The sequence below is a fragment of the Nycticebus coucang genome, chromosome 20 (genome assembly GCF_027406575.1).
Source record: "Nycticebus coucang isolate mNycCou1 chromosome 20, mNycCou1.pri, whole genome shotgun sequence".
In the NCBI taxonomy this organism is placed as follows: domain Eukaryota; kingdom Metazoa; phylum Chordata; class Mammalia; order Primates; family Lorisidae; genus Nycticebus; species Nycticebus coucang.
Genome location: NC_069799.1, coordinates 33,296,089 through 33,323,237, shown reverse-complemented (window position 1 = coordinate 33,323,237; position 27,149 = coordinate 33,296,089). Strand labels below are relative to the sequence as shown.

Here is a 27,149-nt window from a genome sequence, read left to right as displayed (position 1 = left end):
TTGAATGGCTTATGTACAAGATTCTAACAATTTTATATTATTTGAAACCTTGCTTCGTTTGGTTTGGGGCACCCTGGCCCCCGCAACTGGCTGTGAGAGCTCTCTACTTTGAGCTGGCAGTGTACTGAAAACCTTTTCAAGTTTCTTTCCCTGCCCAGTCCCCGCTTTTTGGTGAGGTTTCTCTGAGGGAGGCCTGTTAGGTGTACATTCTGCAGCTTATTGGCTTAAAATGTACTCTCCTTTCGTGTGGTGTCTTTGGGGCCAATGGGGACAAAGAGAAAACCAGTAGTGCAACTGGTTGGATACTGAATATTGATATATGTCTTTTTGAAATAAAGAACCAGTCCTCCCAATAAATAAATAAATAAACAAACAAATAAATAAATAAACAAACAAAAGGTCAGTTTATTAAAGGACACTCTAGAGAAGGAAGACACTACATTTTCATGTAGAGAAGACCTTGGGTTTAGTAAGATTTTTCCCCTTTATAGAGATTTTCCAATACTATGTTAAGTGGTATGGGGGTAAAATATTCATGATTTTTCCTGGAAAGGGAAAAATCTTCCAGAATGGAGAGTCCTCCCATTTCGCTCCCTATAATCCATATCCACATGTTGTCGTTTTATTTGTAAAGTGTGATAGAAGTGGTGTGAATTTTATTATACTGTAGAAAATAGGTCACTTGCAGCTGCCGTCTCCTTAATTGTATACCTGCTTCAAAGATCCCTTTTTGTGGCCTCTCTACCTCTGAGGCCCATTTTTTGTAGGGAAAACATCAGGTTTTGGAAGCTTTCTTCAAATGCCAACGTTTTTTCCATGGAAGGCCCCCCTAGTCAATGTGTTTTTTTGTTAAGGACAAAAAAATTCCCAGTATCATTTATCATTTCCCCTGTCTCTCCTTAGACCTATTGAACAGTATAAACAAAATTTTAAGGCCTTGAGACATGATGGACATTTCTAGAGTATTTCTTCCATATGAATTATGATTAGAAAAGTGTGAGGAATATTTAAAAACATTTTCTCACTCTTCACATATATAGAATTTTGCTAGGAATTCTGTCAGGTACTGAAATGTGTGAGATTACAGGATTTGACACTTCAAATTTGTAGGGATTTTTCTCTGTTATATAAAGTTTTCATATATAGAATGGTTTGAGGACAAGTTGAACACTTGTCAAGTTCTTCACATTTGTACAGTTTTTATTCAATAAGAATTTTTTTGTGGGGTAGTGCTTGTGGCTCAGTGGGTAGGGTGCCAGCCCCATATACTGAAGGTGGCGGGTTTGAACCCGGCCCTGGCCAAACTGCAACAAAAAATAGCCAGGCATTGTGGCCAGTGCCTGTGTTCCCAGCTACTTGGGAGGCTGAGGCAGGAGAGTTGCCTAAGCCCAGGATCTGGAAGTTGCTGTGAGCTGTGATGCCACAACACTCTACCAACGGTGACATAGTAAGCCACTGTCACAAAAAACAAAAAAAGAATTCTATTATGTAAAAAAACTGTCACTACTGGCATAAGGGTTTGCCACATCTTCATAATGTTACCATTTTTCTCTGCTATGATTTCTCTTATGTTTTACTAAGGGCTGAAGACCACTGAAAATTTTTGCCGCATCATTCACATTTGTAAAATTTCTTTCCAATCTGAATTTTCTTATGTGTTGTAAGGTTTGAGCTCCAGTAAAAGGCATTACCACACTGTTCTCATTTGTAGAATTTCTCTCCATTGTGAATTCTTTTATCCTTAGCAAGCTATGAACACCAGGTAAGGATACTTCCACATTCTTCATATTTGTAGGGTTTCTGTCCTGTATGATTTATTTTATGTACAGTGAGGTTTGAATGTGAATAAAGGGTTTGCCACAGTGTTCTGTTTATAAGGTTTCTCCCTTGAATGAATTCTTGTATTTTAGAAAGGTTACACACTAATTAAAGGTTTTACCACATTCTTGACTTTGTAGGGTTTCTCTCCAGAATGAATTCTTTGGTGCACAGAAAGGTGTGAGTTCCGTTTAAAGGCTTTGCCACATTCTTGACATTTGTAGGGTTTCTCTCCAGAATGAATTCTTCTATGTACAGAAAGGTATGAACGCAGAGTAAAGGCTTTTCCACATTCTTCACATTTGTAGGGTTTCTCTCCAGAATGAATTCTTTGATGTACAGAAAGGATTGAGTTCCACTTAAAGGCTTTGCCACATTCTTGACATTTGTAGGGTTTCTCTCCAGAATGAATTCTTTTATGCCTAGTAAGCTTTGTGTATACAATAAAGGCTTTGCCACATTCTTCACATTTGTAAGGTTTTTCTCCAGAATGAATTCTTTTATGTCTAGAAAGGGTTGCGTACTGGTTAAAGGCTTTGCCACATTCTTCACATTTGTAGGGTTTCTCTCCAGAATGAATTCTTCTATGTACAGAAAGTTTTGAGTAACAGATAAAGGCTTTGCCACATTCTTGACATTTGTAGGGTTTCTCTCCAGAATGTATTCTTTTATGTTGAGAAAGACTTGGGTACTGCTTAAAGGCTTTGCCACATTCTTCACATTTGTAGGACTTTTCTCCCGAGTGACTTCTTTGATGTACAGAAAGGTTTGAGGGCCGGTTGAAGGCTTTGCCACATTCTTGACATTTGTAGGGTTGCTCTCCAGAATGAATTCTTTTATGTTTAGAAAGACTTGGGTACTTCTTAAAGGCTTTGCCACATTCTTCACATTTGTAAGGTTTTTCTACCGAGTGACTTCTTTGATGTACAGAAAGGTTTGAGTGCCGGTTAAAGGCTTTGCCACATTCTTGACATTTGTAGGGTTTCTCTCCAGAATGAATTCTTTGATGTATAGTAAGGTTTGAATTATAATTAAAGGCTTTGCCACATTCTTGACATTTGTAGGGTTTCTCTCCAGAATGAATTCCTTTATGTCTCGAAAGACTTGTGTACTGCTTAAAGGCTTTGCCACATTCTTCACATTTGTAGGATTTTTCTCCCGAGTGAACTCTTTGATGTACAGAAAAGTTTGAGTGCCGGTTAAAGGCTTTGCCACATTCTTGACATTTGTAGGGTTTCTCTCCAGAATGAATTCTTTGATGTATAGTAAGGTTTGAATTATAATTAAAGGCTTTGCCACATTCTTGACATTTGTAGGGTTTCTCTCCAGAATGAATTCTTCTATGTACAGAAAGTGTTGAGTACCAGTTAAAGGCTTTTCCACATTCTTCACATTTGTAGGGTTTCTCTCCAGAATGAATTCTTTTATGTCTAGAAAGACTTGGGTACTGCTTAAAAGCTTTGCCACATTCTTCGCATTTGTAGGGTTTCTCCCCAGAATGAATTCTTTGATGTTTAGTAAGGGTTACACTATTGTTAAAGGCTTTGCCACATTCTTGACATTTGTAGTGTTTCTCTCCAGAATAAATTCTTTCATGTCCAGAAAGATGTGAGTACTGATTGGTAAGTTCATCACATTCTTTATAGTTGTAGGCTTTTCTTCCAGTATTAATACTCTTATGGTTATAATATTTTGATCTATGCCTAAGACATTCCCCATAATTTTTAAACTTATAGAGTTTCTCCCCAGGGTGGAGTTTCTTATGGTTAGATAGGCTTGAGCAAAATTTAAAGCCTTTGCCACCTTCTTTACATTTGTACTGTTTTTCTCCAATATGCATTATCTTACATTTAGCAATGTGTGAGCAGTGGTTATAGGCTTTCCCATAATTTTCACACTTAAACATTTTCTCGATGGTATATATCATGTTATGTCTATTTAGATTTGACAAATGTCTAAACACTCTCGTATATTTACTACATTGGCAGACTTTGCCATGGCTAGCTGTTAAACATTGGTCACATCCACTGTAACATACTTTCTGCTGAGTACATTCAGAAACACTTTCCCAGTCTTTTGTTAAGTTTAAGTTCTCCAGGCCACAACTTTGATATCTTCTCAGTGTTATCTCTGGGTATAATATATTTGTGCCCAGCTCTTGGAAATGGTCTTGGGTAGAATGATTAGATACATCTGAAAAAAATTTAAACAATAACAATTTTAGCCACAGACTTTTTATCACAACTGAGTAAATATATACAACACATTGTGTTTGCAAAGTCATGTCAAGAACCTTAGGCGGATGGCATAATACAGAACATAGGCACTAATTATGTTAAAGATAAATAAAGGTTGCATATATACACTGCATTTTGGGAAATTCTAAAAACCAGGTAGGAATTTGCAGCACAGCATGTGAGCACAACTTGTAGAGATAACATAGAGGTTGTGCACATTGCCTCATGTTTGTAATCCTAGAACTCTGAAAAACTGCAGTGAATGGGTTACTTGACCACAGGTGTTTGAGATCAACCTGAACAAAAGTGAGATCCCTTTCTACCACAAATAGAAAATTTAGTTGGTCATGGTTGCACATGGCTGTAGTCTCAGCAATTCATGAGTCTGAGACAGGAAGATTTCTTGACCCCAGAAGGTTGAGAATGCTATGAGCTATGACAACATAGTACTCTACCCAGAATAAAAGAAACTCAGTCTCAAATAAATAAATACATAAATAAATAAAATGAAAAGGGAAATAAGTTGTAAATAATCATAATCATAAGAGCCTGGCTCGGTTCCTATAGCTCAGCAGCTAGGGTGGGTGGACTGCTTTAGCTCCCAAGTTTGAGACCAGCCTGAGCAAGATTGAGACCCTCCTCTACAAAAAATAGAGCAACTGAGGCAAGAAGACTGCTTGAGCCCAAGAGTTGGAGCTTGCTGTGAGCTATGATGCCATGGCACTCTACCAAGGGAGACAGGTTGAGACTCTGTCTCAAAGAAAAAAAAAATTATGGGGCAGCACCTGTGGCTCAAAAGAGTAGGGCACAGGCCCCATATGATGGAGGTGGCGGATTCAATCCAGCCCTGGCCAAAAACTGAAAAAAAAGAAAAAAATAAAATTTATGTATGTATTCACGGTATTCATGGACTAAACTTCATAATCAAATGACAGACATTAAAAAAAGATAGTGATTTAAAAAATATGTAGTTGGCTTGGTGCCTGTGGCTTGAGCGGCTAAGGTGCCAGCCACATACACCTGAGCTAGTGGGTTCAAATCCAGCCCAAGCCTGCCAAACAAGAATGATGTCTGCAACCAAAAAATAGCTGGGTGTTGTGGCGGGCGCCTGTAGTCCCAGCTACTTGGGAGGTGGATTCAGGAGAATTGCTTGAACCCAGCAGTTGGAGGTTGCTGTAAGCTGTGATACCACATCACTCTACCCAGGGCAACAGCTTGAGGCTCTGCCTCAAAAATAAATAAATAAAAAGTCAAGATAAGGGCGGTGCCTTTGGCTCAAGGAGTAGGGCGTCGGTCCCATATGCCGGAGCTGGCGGGTTCAAACCCAGCCCCGGCCAAAAAAAATGAAATAAAAAATAAGTCAAGATAGAACTATATAATATCTAAATGATACTCATCTTACATGTAAGGACAACAAATGGAATAAAAAAAGTTTAGGACAGAAATATATTTAATTCAAGTATTAGTATTATGAGAACAAGGGAGATTATATTAAGGAGACATGTATATGTACGTATGTGTGTGTGTGTGTCCATGTGTACATACACACACCTGTTGAAACAAAGTCTCACACTTTTGCCCAGGCTAGAGTGACATGGCAACAGCCTAGCTCACAGAAACCTGAAACTCCTGAGTTCAGGCAATGCTCCTGAATCAGCCTCTGAGTAGCTGGGACTACAGGTGCCTACAATGATTCCAGCAATTTTATCTTCCACTTTTGGAAAGACTGGGTGTTGCTCTTGCTTGGGCTGGTCTCCAACTCTTGAGCTCAAGATATCCTCTCATTGCTCTCTTTCCCCTCCTCTCTCCTCCTCTCTGTCTCTCTCGGTCTCTCCTCTCTCCTCCCCATCGCCTTTCCTCTCTCTCTCTTTTCTCCCCCTCCTCTCTCCTTTTCTCTCCTCCTTGGTGCTGCTCTGCAGCAGCCCTCCCTCTCCAATAAAAACCTTTCGAACAAAAAAAAAAAAAAAAGATATCCTCTCATCTCAGATACCTCGTGTTATAGATATATGCCCCTGCATGCAGCCAGGGCTGAATATATTCTGAGGCAAAACTTGTCTTATTTCATATAATATACTTTAAGTCAAAATTGCCTCAAAAGGTAAAGAATATTAAATAATACTACAAGGGCATATTTGTTAGAAACCTATAATTTATTTTTATTATTCTGCATATATATAAAATACATAATAAATAAAATATAGGACAGATACACAACCCTCACATACATGGTCAAATAAAGAGCTATTTGCACACATATTGATTGCAGCTTTATTCACATAATTCATTAGGTAAAAGAAATCCACATCTGCCTCAATAAATAAATGGAGAAATATAATTTAGACTATAAAAATGATAGAGTATTATTAAGCTTCTAAAAATCAGGAAATCTTCTAACATCTGTAATAAAGATAAATCTTAATATTATTTTAAATGAAATAATACATTTTATTGAAAGAGAACAAATATACTGAATATTTTTGAAATGAGGTACTTATCAGAAAATGTAAATAAGTAAACATTTAAAAATAGTAAAGATAATTGTTTTATTGTTGTTGAGACAGAGATCTACCATTTGCCTTGAGCAGTGTGTAATGGCATTCTAGCTCACTACAATCTCAGACTTGGGCTGTGGGCATCCCACTGCCTCCGCCTCCAAAGACGCTGGGATTACAGGTGGCCGGCTGGGTTTTTCCATTTTCTTCATGAGTCAGGGTCTCACTCTAGCTCAGACAAGCCTCTAACTCCTGAGCTCAAGCAACACTCCCACTTCAGTCTCCCACAGTGCTGGGATTACAGGTGCTAAAAATAGTAAAGAAAGGCCAGTACCTATGGCTCAGTGAGTAGGGCGCCAGCCCCATATGCTGAGGGTGGCGGGTTCAAACCTGACCCGGCAAAAACTGCAACAAAAATGGCGGCGCCTGTGGCTCAAAGAAGTAGGGGGCCGGCCCCATATGCCAGAGGTGGCAGGTACAAACCCAGCCCCGGCCAAAAACTGCAAACAAAAAAATAGCCCAGCTTTCTTGTGGGCACCTATAGACCCAGCTATTTGGGAGGCTCAGGCTAAGCCCAAGAGCTGGAGGTTGCTGTGAGCTGTGACACTACAGCACTCTACCATGAGTGATAAAGTGAGACTCAGTCTCTAAAAAAAATAAATAGTAAAGATAATTTTACCATGCTATTAATATGTTGCTAGCAGTACAAAAACAGAAAAGGTTTAATTCACTCATTAGAAGCAATCAAAGGCCTTACATTTAAAAATACAAACTTTGTAAAATATGATAAGTCAAACTATGTAAAATAAGCTTTTTCCTTCATTTGAGGAGATTTCTTAGTGTTCTCATAAAATTACTGAGTATTAATTTCTGTAGAATCTTATTTGAAACCTTCATAGCATAAAAAAGTATAAAGCAGGCTCAGTGCCTGTGGCTCAAGTGGGTAAGGAGCCAGCCACATACACCAGAGCTGGCGGGTTGGAATCCAGCCTGGACCTGCCAAACAACAATGACGGCTGTAACCAAAAAATAGCTGGGCATTGTGGCAGGCACCATTAGTCCCAGCCACTTGGGAGGCAGAGGCACGAGAATCGCTTGAGCCTAGGAGTTGGAGGTTACTGTGAGCTGTGATGCCACAACACTCTACCCAGGGCCACAGTTGAGGCTCTGGCTCCAAAAAAAAAAAAAAAAAAGTATAAAACAGAAAAACTACAACAACTATTTGTGGTGTTTCTGGCATTTCTGAACCAAATACTACTATCACTACTTCACTCACCTACTTTGAATATGATACTAAAGAAACTACCTTTTTTTCATACCCAAACTTGTTCTGTTGCCCAGGCTAAAGTGTCATAGCATCAGTTTAACTCCCAGTGACCTCAAACTCCTGAGTTCAAGCAATTTTCAAGCTTCTCAAGCCCCTAGTAGGTGGGACAACAGGCAACCACTACAATGACTCGGTAAGTTTTCTACTTTTCATAGAGATGGGGTCTCTTGTTTAGGCTGGTCTCACACTCCTGAGCTCAAGCAGTCATCCGCCTTGGGTCCCATAGAGCTAGGTTGAGTCACCACAAGCAGACTAAAGAATATTTAAAAATTTTTTCTTTTTTTTTTTTTGAGACAGAGCCTCAAGCTTGTCACTCTGGGTAGAGTGCTCTGGCATCACAGCTCATAGCAACCTCCAACATCTGGGCTCAAGCGATTCTCCTGCCTCCACCTCTGAAGTAGCTGAGACTACAGGCACCCGCCACAATGCCCAGCTATTTTTTGGTTGCAGCTGTGATTGCTCTTTGGCGAGCCTGGGCTAGATTGGAACCCACCAGCTCAGGTGTAGGTGGCTGGCGCCTTAGCTGCTTGAGCCACAGGTGCCTAGCCAAAAAAAAATTTTTCACGTGTGCCTCATTCCTTATCTTCTTATAGGAATATAGGTTCGAATATTTCATGGGAGTTGGACAATAAGAAATCAATAGTTTATCTCCTTTTTTTCTCCTATACCTAAAAGCAAATTTGAAAGAAATCTGAAGCTGGTTCTTTTTAATATGTATATGTTTTGTTTTAAAAAAAAAATATGGTGTATGTAATTAAAATATTTGTAAATTTTACCAGCTTAAAAAAAATTTTTTTTTTTCAAGGGCCAGGCATGGTGGCTCACATGTGTAATCCCAGAACTCTAGGAAGCCAAGGAGGGTGGATTCCCTGATCTCAGGAGTTTGAATCAAGCCTAAGCAAGAGCGAGATGCCATCTCTATAAAAACCTAGCATGGGGCTCGGTGCCTGTGGCTCAAGCAGCTAAGGCACCAGCCACATACACCTGAACTTGTCCGGTTCAAATCCAAACAATGACCGTGGCAACCAAAAAATAGCTCAGCATTGTGGTGGGCACCTGGCCCCAGGTACTTGGGAGGCAGAGGCAGAGGCAGGAGAATCACTTAAGCCCAGGAGTGGAGGTTGCTGTGAGCTGTGACACCGTGGTACTGTACCCAGGGCGAAAGCTTGAGGCTCTGTCTCAAAAAAAACAAACAAACAAAAAAAAATCTAGCAGGGCATTGTGGTGGGCACCTATAGTCCCAGCTACTCCGGAGGCTGAGGCAAGAGGATGACTTGAACCCAGGAGTTGGAGCTTGCTGTGAGCTATGACACCAGAGCACTCTACTGAGGGCAACATAGTGAGACTGTCTCAAAAAGAAAAGTATATTTCACAGATATAGTCAAAAATACACAAATATTTTATGTCGTTAAAAGGAATGGAAGAGCAGTCACCTCTAGCAGTCACTTGTAAGCCTTAGAAAGTTGTTTTATTCTCACTGTAACCTAGAAGGGATATCACTGAAAATTAAGTCCTTCTGGAAATTAAAACCTAAAACAGGCCTACTGGCTCACAACTGTAAACCTAGCACTGGGGCGGCACCTATGGCTCAAAGAAGTAGGGTGCCAGCCTCATATATGGGAGGTGGAGGTTCAAACCTGGCCCTGGCCAAAAACGCAAAAAAAAAAGAAAAACAAACAAAACCTAGCACTATCAGAAGCCAAGATGGGATTGCTTTAGTTCAGAAGTTCAAGACCAGCCAGAGGAAGTATGAGACCTCTTCTCTACTTAAAAAAGAAAAATAGAAAAATATATTAGCCAGGCATTGTGGAGAAACCTGTAGGCCAGGCTATTTGGAAGCTGAGACAGAAAAATCACTTGAACCCAGTAGTTTGAGGTTGCTCTGTGCTAGGCTGATGCCATGGCACTCTAGTGTGAGGCAAGAGTGTGAGACTCTGTGTCAATAAGGAAATAAAAATAAAAAAATAATAATAAAAACAAGAACAGAGGGTGGCGCCTGTGGCTCAGTGAGTAGGGTGCCGGCCCCAAATACCGCGGGTGGCGGGTTCAAACCCAGCACCGGCTGAACTGCAACCAAAAAATAGCCGAGCATTGTGGCGGGCGCCCGTAGTCCCAGCTGATCGGGAGGCTGAGGCAGGAGAATCGCGGAAGCCCAAGAGCTAGAGGTTGCTGTGAGTCCTGTGACATCATGGCACTCTACCGAAGACCGTAAAGTGAGACTCTGTCTCTACAAAAAAAAAGAAAAGAAAAAAAAAAAACAAGAACAGAGATGACCTCATGTAAGAACAAGAGAAAGAAACCCAGGCTTCTCAGAAATCATTTACAATTAAGCTGAGCTTCCCTAATCACATTGCATTGTGTGGTTTCCTCCTTCAACTTTGGATCTCTGACCAGAGTTATCTGCTTCATTCACTCCCCCCTACCTGGGTGCTTGACTACTGTCTGGTGAGTCTTCACCATCCAGGGTTCTTTGCTTTGCTCCAGACAGGTGATGAGGTCTGGCTTAGAGACAGCAAGACCTGTTTTATTAGAAAAAAGAAACATGACTCTTATGTGGATTCTCCAATTGGCAATCTATTAATTTGCTAAAGCAGAGAAAAGAACATTTTAGAAGATCGTGAAATAATTATCCTTACAGAAATTTGATAATCTTTAAAATGTATTTAAAGTTGGATGATTCTTTTTTTTTTTTTTTTTAGAGACAAGAGTCTCACTTTATCACCCTCGGTAGAGTGCCAAGGCGTTACAACTCACAGCAACCTCCAACTCCTGGGCTCAGGCGATTCTGTTGCCTCAGCCTCCTGAGTAGCTGGGACTACAGGCACCAGCCACAAGGCCCGACTATTTTTTTTTGTTGCAGTTTGTCTGGGGCTGGGTTTGAACCCACCACTCTTGGTATATGGGGTTGGCACCCTACTCACTGAGCCACAGGCGCTGCCCAAAGTTGGATGATTCTTAATTCCACTACCCAGTACTATTAAAATACAATTTGGTGCTAGAAATTAGACTTTAAAGTATGAGTAAAAATCTATGCTGCTAAATTTCTGAAATTACCATTAATCTAGTGAAGGATATAAATCATCTAAAAAAAGAGTAAGATTAATGCCAAAGTAAAGCATCTCCAGAATTTTCTCTTCTATACCAAGATATCCTTAAGTTTACCTTAGAAACAAGAATCTGATACCCATGCAGTTCAAGAAAATGTATAAAAACCTTCTACAAAGAGAGAATATGACTTGCTTAGTGTAGACCAGGAACTGTGTATTTCAGTTATCCTCACCTAGGAAGACCAGGTGTCTGTAGTTCTCCAACATGACGTCCCGATACAAAGTGTGCTGAGTAGGGTCCAGGCAGGCCCACTCATCCATAGAGAACTCTATAGACACGTCCTTGAATGTCAACATTCCCTGAAAAACAAACATATTAACCAAGAAGCCAAGCGGAGTTTAAACTTCACTTTTAATTGAATGAGCGAAGAGAACTGTTGCTGACTTATATGAGTGACTGGAATTATGTAATAAGGGAAGTATAGAAGAAATCGAAGAGATAAATTTCCTCATGTGTTCTCTAATTGAAGAAAGGGGAGGGCACAACATCTACAAAACGAGTGTAGACCCTAGACACTGTTGGTTGACAAGAGTAGAAATATGCTGGGATGTGTATCTTTCTGCCTTCTTTACAACATACAGTATAAGTTGTGTATGTTTTTTACAAGAAAATGTCATGGTGAGTGAAATGGAACCTCTAAAATTTTAACATGTACAAGAAAGAACTGTAGATCTTGATAAAATGCAAAGTTTTGGTCTCAAGATATGTGGTGAAGATTCCATTTTTAAATTTTCAACAAGCTCAACAAAAATGCTAATGCTTTTATTCCAGCATAATATTATGTGAAACATACAATGAACTGGATTTCTGGATTTCCCCAGTTGATTTCTGAACCAGTAAACAAAGATGACAACCTTTACTTTCCAAAGCAAGGTATGAAAGAGAATCTAAGAAGAAAGAGGCACATCAATAGATGTTTTGGTTTGTGCACATTAGTTGATAAATCTCGCCAAAGTACTTATTAATAATATAGAAGATATGCTCGGGAGGCTGAGGCAAGAGAATCACGTAAGCCCAAGAGTTAGAGGTTGCTGTGAGCCATGTGACACCACGGCACTCTACCGGAGGGCGGTACAGTGAGACTCTGTCTCTACAAAAATAAATAAATAAATAAATAATATAGAAGATATACTGAACTCTACAATGGAATATGTGTCAAAGAGCACCCTAACTGAGTGAATAAAGTTAACCTCAACTGTAACAGGACAAATAAGTATCAGGTGCTGATTCACAAACGCAAACACATCACTGCTGTGATAGTACTGGCAAGAAAAACTACATCATAATCTGATAAAAGCTAGTTTAAAAAAAAACACTTTTGGCAAAGTTCGAGTTATAGATATCTGGAATGTTTTCTAATCTCAAATCGTGTCTTTAAACATGTCTTTCTAAGCATTCTAGAAAGCATTTTTCGAATGATTCTGTTTTTCAGAAAATTGAGTTACTTTAGGCAGTTAATGCCGTCTTCTGTAAAAGTGCATGTGCTTCATCTCATTCTATGTAGAACTGATGGAGCTTCCACATGGAAGCTAAACAAAACATATTCTCCTTCTCTGCTAATATCCAAGGATCCGACCTCATCCACAATGGGAACCTTGAGTATCCACATTGTTCCATTTTCAAAAGGCACAAAAGGAACATTTGCAGTATTGCAGAACACATTTTTATTTTTGCAGAACATGAATTTACACTGGGAATTTTGCAGGGCACCTGGGAAGCCTTGATGGAGAGAATGGAGAGAAGACTCTGCTGTATAGGTAGGGGAGAAGGATTTCTCAGACCTCTTGGCAACTGAAGATAGAATAACTGCTGCTGTTGCAGAATCACATACTCTTATTGCTCTTGGCAATAAGAAATAGTTAAAAGAGTATTTGAAACAAACTCATTAGGCAGGAACATCACAAGTAGAGAAGTAAAGGCTTGCAAATTCTAAGAACATGATATTGCAGGAGAAAAAGTGGGCACAGCCCTGGACCTTGGACACATTTACCTGAGAAGCAATCATTTCCTCCTCCTCCTTCCCTAGATTTCCTTCTCACATGAGATTATCTGGATACATTCCACCTGGATCTTGACAATATCTTTATCGGCTTTATCTCGGCTTTAAAGGCGAGAGAAGATAACTGAGAAGGGTGAGGTCTGGAAGAACAGATCTTCTCAAGGAGACCACAAGGATACACCTGCAGGGTCCTCTCCATGGTGACTAACCTCTTGGGAATTTGTAAACTTAACTTCCTGGAACTTTGAAATTTCCAAATTCCGTGAAATCTTGTAGTTCTGGAGGGGCTGGAATAGCATCTCCCGCTTGATTCAAACTGGCCAATGAGAAGGGTACCTGTGGGGTTGAACTTTTTGACTGTCAATAAAAAGGGAAAGACCAAGGTAGTCGGGGAGCGCAGCCATTTGGAATTCTATGCCGTAAGCTACCGGCTGGTGAATAAAGCCCTTCCTCTTTTAAACGTGGCATGTGGGTGCTCTTTCTCTCTGTTTGGCCTCATCTTTCTGCAACAAAGGCATCAGCGCAACCCCTTCACCTGCTACCACATCCACAGTCAGAGAGACCACTAAGTACAGAAAAAAATTCACCCTTCCTTGTTCTTTATCACAGAGAAAGTCAGGAAGAAGGAGATTCCACATAAAGACCAAAGTGTGCATTTCTTATTTCTTGGCCTCCAGTGCCCTCCCTTGCCAGCAATTTCTGCCATGCAAATGGGAATATGTGACCTGTAACCTCTTTCTGAAAAAATACATAAATAAATAAACTCAGCTGTCTTAAATAGATATGGAAACCCTCATGCTTGATACTGGCCTAACCTTAGCATCACATGGGGACACTTAATTAAAACCACACTGATGACACAACCCAGACTAATAGAATGAGTGTGCAGACAAAATGACAGAGATGCTACTTCTTCAAACTGGCCATGGAATCTTAACTGGAAGCCTGGGATGAGAAACATTTAGCTAAGCATCACCTCTCAGGCTTTAATATGCATATAAGTTTTTTCACATTATGCCCATTCTGAGTATGTGATTCTGCAACAGCAGCAGTTACTCTATCTTCAAACAAATAATCACATTTTATTAACAATACTTGTTTAAGTCCTTGTTTAAGAATTTCAAGAAGAAGCCTGGCCCCATGGCTCACACCTGGAGTCCCCAGCTCATTCAAAGGTTGAGGCAAGAGGATGGCTTGAGCCCAGGAGCTTGAGGTTGCTATTAGCTATGATGCTATGGCAACCTACGGAGGATAACAAAGTCAGATTCTGTCTCCAAAACAGAATTTAAAAACAAGAATTTCAGGAATGATTTTGAGCCATTAACTATAGAACCAAGATTTCAGAACTCCTCATCAAGAAAAATAGTGAGCAGTTAACCCACATTTCTGTTTTGATCTATATCATGTCAGCCAGACTGCCAGATGGCTAGAAACCTTTTGAATGAGACATGGAGATCCACACATAGAAAGCTCCGGGTGGCACCTGTGGCTCAGTGGAGTAGGGTGCTGGCCCCAAATGCCAGAGTTGGTGGGTTCAAACCCGGCCCCAGCCAAAAACTGATAAAAAAAAAAAAAAAGAGGGAGACTGTCTCAAAAAAAACAAAAAGAAAGAAAGAAAAGAAAAGAAAGCTCCTACACGTAGTTTCCCACACTCCTTTCCCCTTTCACCACCTTCTGGTCAGCTGAGGAACATCAGGCGGTCTTTCCAACATAAGTCAGCCATCTCCTTATGTTGCTCTTGAAAAAACTACTTTCTCATCCACCAACTCTTGCATTGTGACTCTACCTTTTCACAAATGAACAGTCAACCTTGGGTTTGCTTAACATTTTGCAGGTTTGGGGGCGGGAGCTGTGGCTCAGTGAGTAGGGTGCCGGCCCCATATGCTGAGGGTGGTGGGTTCAAACCCGGCCCCAGCCAAACTGCAACAAAAAATATCCCAGCATTCTGGCGGGCACCTGTAGTTCCAGCTACTTGGGAGGCTGAAGCAAGAGAATCGCCTAAGCCCAAGAGCCGGAGGTTGCTGTGAGCTGTGATGGCACAGCACTGTACTGAGGCCAACAGAATGAGACTCTGTATCTAAAAAATAAAAAAAAAGGCAGCGCCTGTGGCTCAGTGGGTAGGGCGCCGGCCCCATTTACCAAGGCTTGTGCATTCAAACCCGGCCCCAGGCAAACTGCAACAAAAAATAGCCTGGCATTGTTCGGTGCCTGTGGTCCCAGCTACTTGGGAGGCTGAGGCAAGAGAATGGCCTAAGCCCAGAAGTTGGAGGTTGCTTGAGCTGTGTGATGCCACGGCACTCTACCGAGGATGATAAAGTGAGACTCTGGCTCTACCAAAAAAAAAAAAAAAAAAATACAGGTTTTCAGTGAGTCTATGAAGTAGCTTCTTTAATAATCCCCCTATTGCTGCTGTTACTACTTCTAGACTATAGCAGCACTCACCTAGAGAAAGCAAACACAGCACAGAGACACGTCTGCTCAACACTTTTTTTTGAGAGTCTCACTTTGTCACACTCAGTGCAGTAACGTAGTGTCACAGCTCACATCAGCCCCAAACTCTTGGGTTTAAGCAAATCTCTTGCCTCAGTCTTCCAAGTAGCTGGGATCACAGGAGCCTACCACAATGCCCGGCTCTTTTTTTGTTTGTAGTTGTCATTGTTCTTTGGCAGTCCTGGGCTGAGTTTGAACCTGCCAGATCCGGTGTGGCTGGTGCCCTAGCCATTGAGTTACAGGTACAGAGCCTCGACACTTTTTAAAAACCAACATATCTTTGGTTCAAGGAAGATCACCAATCACAATTTTGAAGCACGGCATAGTTTTCTAGCACTTTAAAGGTTCCAGAGGTCAGAGAAGGCAGCAGTGTCTCTTGCACACGTGGGGATGCAGGTAGTCCCATGTGTACATTCATGAGAATTACAGAAACAGAAAAGTGGGAATGCGGGCATTCTCAGGTGTACTCAATGCTTATCTGTGATCCAGGTTGATTTCCGGGCCTCATAGTCTCTGATCAATTTTAGGTGTAAAGATATCAGGATAATTGAAAGACAGAGAGAGAATGGCTGGCACTCGCAGGGGTCCTCAAATTGCGGCCCATGAGACACATGAGGCGGTGTGATTGTATTTGTTCCTGTTTTGTTTTTTTACTGCAAAATAAGATATGTGCAGTGTGCATAGAGATTTGTTCATATACATATATATTTAACTATAGTCCAGCCCTCCAACGGTCTGAGGGACAGTGAATTGGCCCCCTGTTTAAAAAGTTTAAGGACGCCTGAAATAGAGGTAGTTTGTAAAAATCTACAGGTTGTCTCCAAAGTCACCATACATAGGAAAAACTGAAAATCATAGCTAGCTATACCTTTACAAAATACTCATTACCAAATTTTGTAAAGAGGTGGCAAACATAGAAAATAGTTTGTAAATGTATTATAAAATTTTGCTGTAAATAAAAGTACATAGTGCTACAATTTCCATTTTTTTCTCTGTATGGTGACTGTAGGAGCAACTTTTGTGACACCGTGTACTATAACTGCTCAAGAAGCTACATTGTAACTTCATCATTTGGGACAACATGCACTTTGCTGTACAATTATGTGTTGTGACTGGAAGGTTGAGATGCAAAGCTCCCTCTGGAGTTACACTCAGTGGGCATCATCTATGTTCATGTCATATCTGGTAATTCTGGATGGTGTGTAAAAATAATTTATAATTAAAAACAGAGTCATTTCCAACTCCAGAATAACCCATCACAATGGTAGACAGAGAAAGAACTGTCATATTATACAATTAAACCAGAATGTGATGTGCATCTCAGACAATTTAAGAGATTGCAAAGATGAATTAAGTCACTGTAATTAGTCCTCAAGAAGAAGACATGACAGCTGACTCTGCTTGGGCGGTGCCTGTGGCTCAAAGGAGTAGGGCGCTGGTCCCATATGCTGGAGTTGGTGGGTTCAAACCCAGCCCTGGCCAAAACTGCAAAAAAAAAACAAACCCTGACAGCACCATTGGTTATACAGGGTGTCCATAAAGTTTGTGTGCAACTTAAAATAGTAAAAACCAGGGTGAGACTCTGTCTTAAAAAGAAAAAAATAAATAGGTGGCACTTGTGGCTCAAAGGAGTAGGGTGCCAGTCCTATATGCTGGAGGTGGTGGGTTCAAGCCCAGCCCTGGCCAAAAACTGCAAGAAAAAGAAAAAAAAATTATAATCAAAGAAAAAGGCAGAAAGAAGACATGTATAGGACAAAGGATAGTGGTGGGAGATGTTGGGGAGCATAGCTCATCCTGGGAAGTAGCTCTGATTAAAAAAATTCCTCATGCTCTGTGTTCTCAAGAGAAGCTCACTGCAAAAAACAACTCTTCCCATGATGACTTAGGTGATATTACCTATTTTACCTATGATGAGGCAAGGCACAGGCTCTGCAAATTCCCATTCATTGCTCATAAACAATTAGCTGAACAGTTGTTTCTTCAGCAGTCAACACAAAATATTTCTTCATCAAATTTTGCTGAAGTTACTCTTTTCCCCCCAGCCCCTGACCTTTGGCCAATTCTACGTCTGACTTAGAATTAACATCTAGCCCCTCTTTATGCCCCTCCTAAGAACTGTCTGACTGCAGGATGAAACATGTCCTGACCTGGCAGATTATTTCTCCACCCTCCATTCTGCCCCCATCTCCCACCTTGTTTCTACACGTTTACGCCTCTTTATGAAAGAAAGCCCTTGTGTGTGATGCTTGCAGATTTTATACTTCATGCTTTCCCCAAGCAATACTTCCTTCAGTAATGAAGAATTCATTTTATTGGACAATAAGATGGAATTTAAAATTTATTCTGTTGGACAATGTCTAGAAACAGCCCCAGAACAAGACCCATTACACCTCAGGAAGGGCATCTCATCACCTTCCACTTCCATCAACCACATCTGCCTGTGAGTCCCCAGCTTTCCAGAGCTCTGCGCCTTTGTCCATATAAAGGGTTCTTCCCATAGCTGGTATGAACAGGCTGAAAACCTGTAGAGACGGATCCTGGGCCCTCGATGACCATCTTTTGGAGCACCAAGGTTGATCTTGTCTTAGTCACTTGACTCAAAGAGAACAGCAAGTGTTTGAGAAATCCAGCAAAATTCTGCAAACTCAGTGTTGAGGCTTATATAATAGCAGGAAATTGTAAAATACTTACAATTGTACTTGGTGCTTTTCCCCAAGCAATGCTTCCTTACAATAAAGAAAAAAATCATCTTATTGGACAATAAGATGTAATTTCAAAATTGTTCTATTGAACAGTGTCTAAAAACACCACCCACCACAACAATGCCAATTACACCTTCAAGAAGGGCATCTCATCACCCTTACCTTCCATCAACCACACCTGCCTGTGGGTTCCCAGTTGTGTTTGAGAAATCCAACAGAATTTTTGGATAAGAAATCTTATGTTAACATGAAAAGCAAAATTACTTTGTGAGACAATAGTGATGTCATTTAATTATTAAATGAAAACAAATCATTTAGTAAACAGTCATTTGAGAACATCTCTGGAAGTTTGCAGGTCCCCTTCCATAGGATATAGCATTAAACTCCACCTTCAAAGAACAAAATTTGGCTCAGGGCCTGTGGCTCAAGCAGCTAAGGCACCAGCCACATACACCTGAGTTGGCGGGTTCGAATCCAGCCTGGGCCCGCCAAACAACAATAACAGTTGCAACCAAAAAATAGCCGGTCATTGTGGCAGGGACCTATGTTCCCAGCTACCTGGGAAGCTGAGGCAGGAGAATCACTTGAGCCCAGGAGTTGGAGGTTGCTGTGAGCTGTGATGTCAAAGCCCTCTACTCAAGACAGCTTGAGGTTCTGTCTCCAAAACAATAAAAAATATATATATATACAAATTTAAAAATAATAATAAAGAACAAAGTTACCTACTGTCACAGATCTCCACTCTGTGTAAAAGAGGAACTGATGTCTTGTCAATATTTACAATTCACCAAATGATCTACCACACTTTCATATGGAAATGTATTCATTTTTATGCATCATAAAGCAATCAAAACTGTGTCTCTTTCTTCTTCGGGTATCATTGCAAAGCTAAACTGAGTTTCCATTTGAAATCACCCTCAGACAATAACATATCTCAAAACCTTACAACACTCACTCAAAGAAAAAAAGGTAAAAGCAGGGCTGGGCGTGCTGGCTCAGGCCTGTAATCCTAGCACTCTGGGAAGCCCAGGTAGGTGGATCAATTGGATTGAGCTCAGGAGTTCAAGACCAGCCTAAGCAAGAGCGAGACCTGTCTCAAAAAGTAGCGGGGTGTTGTGGCAGCGCCTGAGGCAAGAGATTAGCTTAAGCCCAAGAGCTTGAGGTTGCTGTAAGCTATGATGCCACGGCACTGTACTCAGGGTGACAACTTGAGACTCTGTCTCTTAAAACAAAAAAAAGAGGTAAAACCAACTTTTTTACTGAAATATAACTACATATTTAATTTCCTTTTCTCAACTCCAGTTCTGTCTTGCATTTTCAGGAACATTTTCTTTTCTTTCAGTTCTATTGATGTATTACACTTAATTGCACTTAATGAAAAATTTAAGCTGAAATAAAGAAACAAAGCTTTTCAAGGTTTGAAATTCAGGGAGTGTCACTGTTGACTGAAATACAGACATGTCTCACTCAAGTGTCAAGTAAGATCACTCTATCCCTTGAGACATCCTTCCACCTTCAGCCTGCTCACAGAATTACTCAATGGCCACCCTCCCAGGAGAAACTGCAACCTAGCTTTCAATGCACAAGTGTGAATTGTGTTGCAAGTTTTGAAAACACCTTAAGGGGGATGGGTCATTCTTTTCCTTTGGGATAATTTTCCTCCCTTGAAATATCTGGAAATCTAGAGAGCAGAAATAATTTGTGCACATTTTCCCCAAATACCAGCATCTGATGGGCTAAACAGTAATGTGTCTCCTGGAAGTAAAAACTGAGGCTGGTATAAAAAAAAAATGTAAAGTCCTGACTTAGCATCTGTAGCTCAAGGACTAGGGCGCCAGCCACATACACCAGAGCTGGAGGGTTTGAACCCAGCCCTGGCCTGCCAAACAATGACAACTACAAACAAAAAACAGCCAGGCATTGTGGCAGGCACCTATAGTCCCAGCTACTTGGGAGGCTGAGGCAAGAGAACCACTTAAGCCCAAGAGCTTGAGGTTGCTGTGAGCTGTGAGGCCACTTGGGAGCTTGGGCTCTTGCCTCAGCCACCCATGTAGCTAGGACTACAGGCGCCCACCACAACTCCCGTCTATTTTTTTGTGTAGTTGTCAGTGTTCGGCAGGCCCGGCAATTCAAACCCTCCAGCCCAGGTATACATGGCTAACACCCTACCCGCTGAGCTACCAGTGCAGAGCCTTAATAGTTATTCTTAACATATAAATTATAGGCTTCTTCCTCTTCTTTTTTTTTTTTTTTTGAGGCATAGTCTCACTATGTCACTCTGGGTAGAGTACCATGGCATTACGGCTCACAGCAACCTCAAAATCTTGGGCTTAGGCAATTCTCTTCCCTCTCTCCTCAGCCTCCCAAGAAGCTGGGACTATGGGTGCCCACCACAATGCCTGGCTATTTTTTGTTGCAGTTGTCATTGTTGTTTAGGAGGCCCAGGCGGGACTCGAACCCGCCAGCTTCGGTGTATGTGGGTGGCACCCTACTCACCGAGCAACAGGCGCCAAGGCAAGTTATAGACTTCTTAATAAGTTACAAAATGCAATGTACACCATTAATAAATACCTACTGTTTCACAAATTTCTAAAAACAAAATTAAACAGCATAGCCCACATGTCAATATAACTAATCATAACAATTATTTCCATTTGAAATCGATTTTATAGATATGAAAATTAAATAAAATAAAGTAGACAATGTGGTAGACACAGACACCCCCCACAACCATTCTCAGCTATTTGTGAATTGAGAATACACTTTAAAACATAGGAACAGTAAGTCAAACAGGCCAAACCAGAAATAGGGAATAAAGAAAATAATCTTGAAAAAAGGCAGAGGAAATGATGAGGCACTACAGAACAACTTACTAGCATGTTTAATGATTCTTTTTTGTGATAATTTTCTTTGATTTTTTTTTTTTTTTTTTTTTTTGCAGTTTTTGGCCAGGGCCAGGTTTGAATCCACCACCTCCGGTATATGGGGCCAGTGCCCTACTCCTTTGAGCCACAGGCACCACCCTGATTCATTTTTTAATTGCGACATGTACTTTACTACATGTAGTTAGTCACATAAGCATATTTTTAGTATAAATCCCCTATATAAATTATTAAAATTTGTTACCCAGACAAAATGTTGCAGGAAGATGAGGCTCAACGGAGAGAAAAGGAACCCAAACACCACGTTTATAAGACGAAGGGCTTTATTCACCAGCTGGGAACTTAACAGCATAGAAGAATTCCAACTGGCCTCGCTCCCCTACTGGCTTGGTCTTTCCCTTTTCATTGACAGTCAAAAAGTTCTACCCCACGGGTGCCTTTCTCATTGGCCAGTTTGAATCAAGCGGGAGATGCTATTCCAGCCCCTACAGAACTACAGGACTTCACTGAACTTGGAAATTTCCAAGTTCCAAGAAGTTAAGTCTACAAATTCCCAAACGCTGAGTCACCATGGAGAGGACCCTGCAGGTGTATCCTTGTGGTCTTCTTGAGAAGACCTGTTCTCCCAGACCTTCTCGGGTATCCTCTCTCTAAAACAACACTTAAAAATGTAATCTCAGGCTGTGCTGGTAGTTATGGGGCCGGCCCATACACAGAAGCTGGTGCCTTCGAACCCAGCCCCTGCCTGCTAAACAACAATAACAGTTGCAAGGAAAAAACATAGCCAGGCATTGTGGTGGGCGCCTGTAGTCCCAGCTACGTGGGAGGCTGAGGCAAGAGAATTGCTTAAGCCCAAGAATTGACGCTACAGCACTCTACTGAGGGCGATATAGTGAGACTCTGTCTGAAAAAAAAAAAATGTACTCTCACTGTTCTCCGGAATTACTAGCTCTTCCAACTGTCGGAAGGCATATAAGGCACAGCTCAGCCCTACTTCCTCTTTAAGTAAAAAAGTTTCACCTTTACGCGGTAACTTCACCCAGCAACTAGCCAACCAATCACCTTATGCCCCATCTTGCTTATTTTAGCCAATCCCCAGTTGACAACTCCTCTGAACCTCCCGACAAGACACACCCTCTTTCCCCATAATGCTTATAAGGCACAAGTTTTTCAATAAAGTTTGAGACTTGATCAGAAAACTGTTTTGTCGGGCGGCACCTGTGGCTCAGTGAGCAGGGCGCCGGTCCCATATGCCGGAGGTGGCAGGTTCAAACCTAGCCCCGGCCAAAAACCAAAAAAAAAAAAAAAGAAAACTGTTTTGTCAGCCTTTCTCGCGCCCCTTGTTTGTTTTTCTCCCTTAGGTGGTTCCTGCGTCCCCCGTTGCTGTCCCGCGGGTCGGGACATCCAACAATCTTTTTTACGAATCAATTCCCTGTCTCTGCGTTTAACAACAACGACAGGCAACTCAGAGACTTTGAGTTCCCCAACAGAGGAAGCCACCGCCCTGGGACCTAAGTTTACGTTTAACAGGAGAATGGAGAAACTGGGGGCCCCACAGACTACAGCCCCTCCCATGAACAAGCCCCACACACCCAGCTGGGATTCTTCCTCAGGACCTTTCCATTGTCCCCACGTGGGAGGGACACCGCTCAAAGAGAGCCCGGGGCCATGGTCCAAGTAACAGCTCCAGGAAGGGCCCGGAGGCACAGTCCCCGCTGCCTGCCCCACTCCACCTCTTGCCCACAGGGTCCTGAGGGCCAAGGGTGCCAGTGGCAAAGTTCAATCTGAAGACTGTAAAACTGAAGTGAAATTGAAAGGTCAGCCACAGTCACTTCCGGTTACAACCACGCCCCTCCCCCTCCCAGGACACCAGTCTTCTGTACTCACCATTTCCCAGCTTCCGGATGTCCCGGCGTCCTCCCTACAGATCTTCCAGTACCTGCAGGTCACAGGCTGACAGAGCTGCTGCAGAGACACCTAGATACTCCCGGAGTAGCAACAGCTGAAAAGCGGACACCAGCTCAGGGCCCAGCAGAAGAGACAAAAACTGCTCCGATCGCTGGACCCGCCTCCTTCTTTCTGGCTGTGCGTCTCATTAGTCAGTTCACTTTGGAGCATCCCGGACTGGATAGCCTCAAGCCCCACCTCTCTGACCTTGAGTGACAGGAATGCTCTGGGACAAGACAACAACACTTTTTTTTTTTTATATTAACAGCAGGGACTGCTACCCGATAAGTGGCATCCCAGCCAGCTCCTGGAGCTGGGGGGTGCGGACCTGCTACCTCCGCCTTGGCGATGTTGGTGCTGTGGCAGCAAGCAGCAGAACCAGCGGGCTGGAAAGTGGGCAGGGGGGCCCATTTCCCAGGCCTGGGAAAGAAAAGGATTGTAGCCATTCATTTAAGACCCAGACACATTGTCCCAGACATGCTAAATGTAACTACAGAGGGCCCCATACTGCTATATGTGCCCCTTGACAAAAAGCCCAGAGACAGAGAGCTTTTCTCTCCCGACTTGGGTTTTTTCTCTCTGCCAGGAGCTCTGGCGCTTCTGTATTCTTTTCTGCAAATAAATCCTGTCTTACCACTGATCTGTTCTTCCAATCATCAAGACCAAGAACCTAATGAAGAGCGAAATTTGGTGTCAGGACCATGACTTTATTCACCTCTATGTTCCAGGGCCACTGTGCTCGCCATAGAGTAGGTGTTCAACAAATTTCAACTAAAAGAATGAAAATCTGTTTACTGAGTGTTTATTCTGTGCTGCACTTGGGAACCTATTATTTAAATAGGAGTTAGACTCTGCTTTGAAGGCATTTTCTTTCTTTCTTTTTTATTATTATTATTATTATTTTTCAGTTTTTGGCCAGGACTGGGTTTGAACACACCACCTTTGGTATATGGGGCTGGCACCCTACTCCTTTGAGCCACAGGAGCCGCATTTTTTTTTTTTTTTTTGAGACAGAGCATCAAGCTGGTCACCCTGAGTAGAGTGTGTGGCATCACAGCTTACAGGAAGCTCCAACTCCTGGGCTCAAGCAATTCTCCCTCCGCCTCCCAAGTAGCTGGGACTACAGGCGCCTGCCACTACGCCCGGCTACTTTTATTTTTTTGGTTGCAGCCGTCATTGTTTGGCGGGCCCAGGCTGGATTCGAACCCTCCAGCTCAGATGTATGTGGCTGGCGCCTTAGCCGCTTGAGCCACAGGTGCCGAAACTTTTTTTTTTTTTTTTGAGACAGAGTCTCACTATATCGCCCTGGGTAGAGTGCCGTGGCATAACAGTTCACAGCAACCTCTAACTCTTGGGCTTAAGCGATTCTCTTGCTTCAGCCTCCCAAGTAGTTGGGACTACTGGCGCCTGCCACAACTCCTGGCCATTTTTTGGTTGTGGTTGTCACTGTTGTTTGGCAGGCCCAGGCTGGATTCCACCCCGCCAGCCCCAGTATATGTGGCTGGTGCCCTAGCCGCTGAGCTACAGGTGCAGAGCCTGAAGGCGTTTTCAACATACGTCATGATGTCTAAGTAAAAACATAGCTGGGCAAGGTGGCCAGGCACTTAGAGAGGCCCAGATTGCGTGAATTTACAGGTTTGAGACCAGGCTGAGCCAGAGAGAACCCCCACCTTTCTCTAAAAAGTAGCCGGCGTTGTGGCAAGTGCCTGTATTCCCAACTACTTGAAAGGCTGAGGCAAGAGGATTATTGAACCCAAGAGTTTGAGGTTGCTGTGAACTAAGATGCCATGGCACCAAGGGTGACCAAGTGAGACTGTGTCTCCAAACAAAAACATGCACATAAATAACTGAGTAACTTGACAGATGAACAACATTGAGAGTTACAAGCAAAGGCTATGACAGTTCAGAGAAGAGTGAAATTACCTCTAGTCTCCAGCTAGGGGGTTGGCATTGCAGGAGGTAGTATTTAAGCTCCCAACTAACAGGCACAATGTAGGAGTACACGGTGCACCTCCTGGGTGAAGAGCTCAGCTACCAAATGGACTTCACCTAACAAACCCCATAGCTCTCTTTACACAAGGCTTTGTGTCTTCTCCGGGATGCAGCTCTGCCTGACGGATATTTGTATTTAACCCTGAATATAAAATATATCAATTTATTGATTTTAATTATATATAAATATGTATGTGTTTATATATACACACACAGTAAATACATGTTTTCCAGTCATGGAAACAAGGTATTAACAATTATAGGGCGGTGCCTGTGGCTCAGTGAGTAGGCTACCAGGCCGTATACTGAGGGTGGCAGGTTCAAACCCAGCCCCAGCCAAACTGCAAAAAAAATAGCCGGGTGTTGTGGTGGTAAGCACCTGTGGTCCTAGCTACTTGGGAGGCTGAGGCAAGAGAATTGCCTAAGCCCAAGAGCTGAAAGTTGCTGTGATCTGTGATGCCACAGCACTCTACCAAGGGCTACAAAGTGAGACTCTGTCTCTACAAAAAAAAAAAAATTATATAGGTCCTGGTCAAGTGGCTCACTTCATGTAATCCTAGCACTTGGAAGGCTAAGGTGGATAGATTGCCTGAGCTCAAGGGTTCAAGACCAGCCTGAGCCAGAGTGAGACCTTGTCTCTTAAAAAAAAATAGCCAGGGGTGGCACCTGTGGCTCAGTGAGTAGGGCGCTGGCCCCATATACTGAGGGTGGTGGATTCGAACCCAGCCCCAGCCAAACTGCAACCACAACAACAATAAAAATAGCTGGGCATTTTAGTGGGCGCCTGTAGTCCCCGCTACTAGGGAGGCTTAAAAAAAAATAGGGGGCAGCACCTCTGGTTCAAAGGAGTAGGGCGCTGGCACCAAATGCCGGGGGTGGTGGGTTCAAACTCAACCCTGGCCCCAGCCAAAAAAAAAAAAAAAAAAATAGCTGGGCATTGTCGTGGTCTCCTGTAGTCCTGGCTACTTGGGAGGCTGAGAAAAAAGAATCATGTGAACCCAAGAGTTTAAGGTTGCTGTGAGCTGTGATGCCACGGCACTCTACCCAGGGTGACATAGTGATGCTCTGTCTAAAAAAAAAAAACGAAAGGGACGGTGCCTGTGGCTCAAAGGAGTAGGGCGCCGGCCCGTATGCCAGAGGTGGCGGGTCAAACCTAGTCCCTGCCAAAAACTGCAAAAAAAAATTAAAAAATAAATAAATAATTTTACAAAAAGGAAGAAAGAAAAGAAAAAAGGAAAAGAAAAATCCAAAGCCTGTTGCAAAATGCAATGCGGAGACTTGGCCTCTTAGGCAGGCGTCCTCAAACTTTTTTAACAGGGGGCCAATTCACTATCCCTCAGATTGTTGGAGGGCAGAACTGCAGTTAAAAAAAAAAAAAAAAACAAAAAAAACTATGAACAAATTCCTATGCACACTGCACATATCTTATTTTGAAGTTAAAAAAGAAAACGGGGTGCGGCGCCTGTGGTTCAGGCGGTTTGGCGACGGCCCCATATATCGAGGATGGCGGGTTCAAACCCGGCCCCGGCCAAAATGCAACCAAAAAATAGCCTAGCGTTGCAGATGCCTGTAGTCCCAGCTACTCGGGAGGCTGAGGCAAGAGAATCGCTTAAGCCCAGGAGTTGGAGGTTGCTGTGAGCTGTGTGAGGCCATGGTACTCTACCAAGGGCCATAAAGTGAGACTCTGTCTCTACAAAAAAAAAAAAAAAAAAAAAAAAACGGGAACAAATACAATCACACTGCCTCATGTGGCCCGCGGGCTGCAGTTTGTGGACCCCTGCCATAGAGGCTGTTTTGCTGAAACCTCACCCCTTCACCCACACAACTCCACTGGGAGGTCAGTGAGCAGGCCAGGCTGGCCCCAGGTGGAGCTGGCCTCTGAGAGAGAGTGAGTGTTTGGGGGGAGTTAGGGAATGCAGAATATTTAACCCTCGTTAAAGAGAACAAGAGTCACTTTGGACTAGATAAGGAGGAAAATATCTTCTTTCTTTTGTCAGGACCTTGGTATGGTCAGAAGGGTCAGTCTGTGTGAGCTCAAGGCTACTTGAGTGTTAATTGCTACTCCTGTGATTGGTGCCTGTGGCCTAATTGAGGTCTGCTTTGACATCCTGCACCTGGACTGTGTTCCCTGTCCCATGTTCTGTTGTGCTAAGAT

General features: G+C 42.4%; 1 protein-coding gene across 1 annotated transcript; it reads right to left on the bottom strand.

Annotated features, from left to right (window-relative positions):
- On the bottom strand, positions 1-24,564 carry LOC128572581 (zinc finger protein 724-like). Its single transcript, XM_053572576.1, has 6 exons — positions 24,560-24,564; positions 23,284-23,422; positions 22,943-23,032; positions 11,155-11,281; positions 10,298-10,393; positions 1-4,011 (listed from the first exon to the last, which is right to left on the bottom strand). Exons 1-6 carry the CDS (start codon positions 24,562-24,564, stop codon positions 1,916-1,918), a joined length of 2,553 nt encoding a protein of 850 aa, XP_053428551.1. The 3' UTR covers positions 1-1,915.
- Positions 24,565-27,149: the final 2,585 nt, after the last annotated feature.

Coding starts and splice junctions, on each gene's coding strand:
- LOC128572581 (XM_053572576.1), bottom strand. Junction 11,282..22,942: donor CATCCGGAAGCTGGGAAATG/GTGAGTACAGAA, acceptor TTTGTTTTTCAG/GGAATGTTGACATTCAAGGA. Junction 10,394..11,154: donor CAGACACCTGGTCTTCCTAG/GTGAGGATAACT, acceptor CTAATAAAACAG/GTCTTGCTGTCTCTAAGCCA.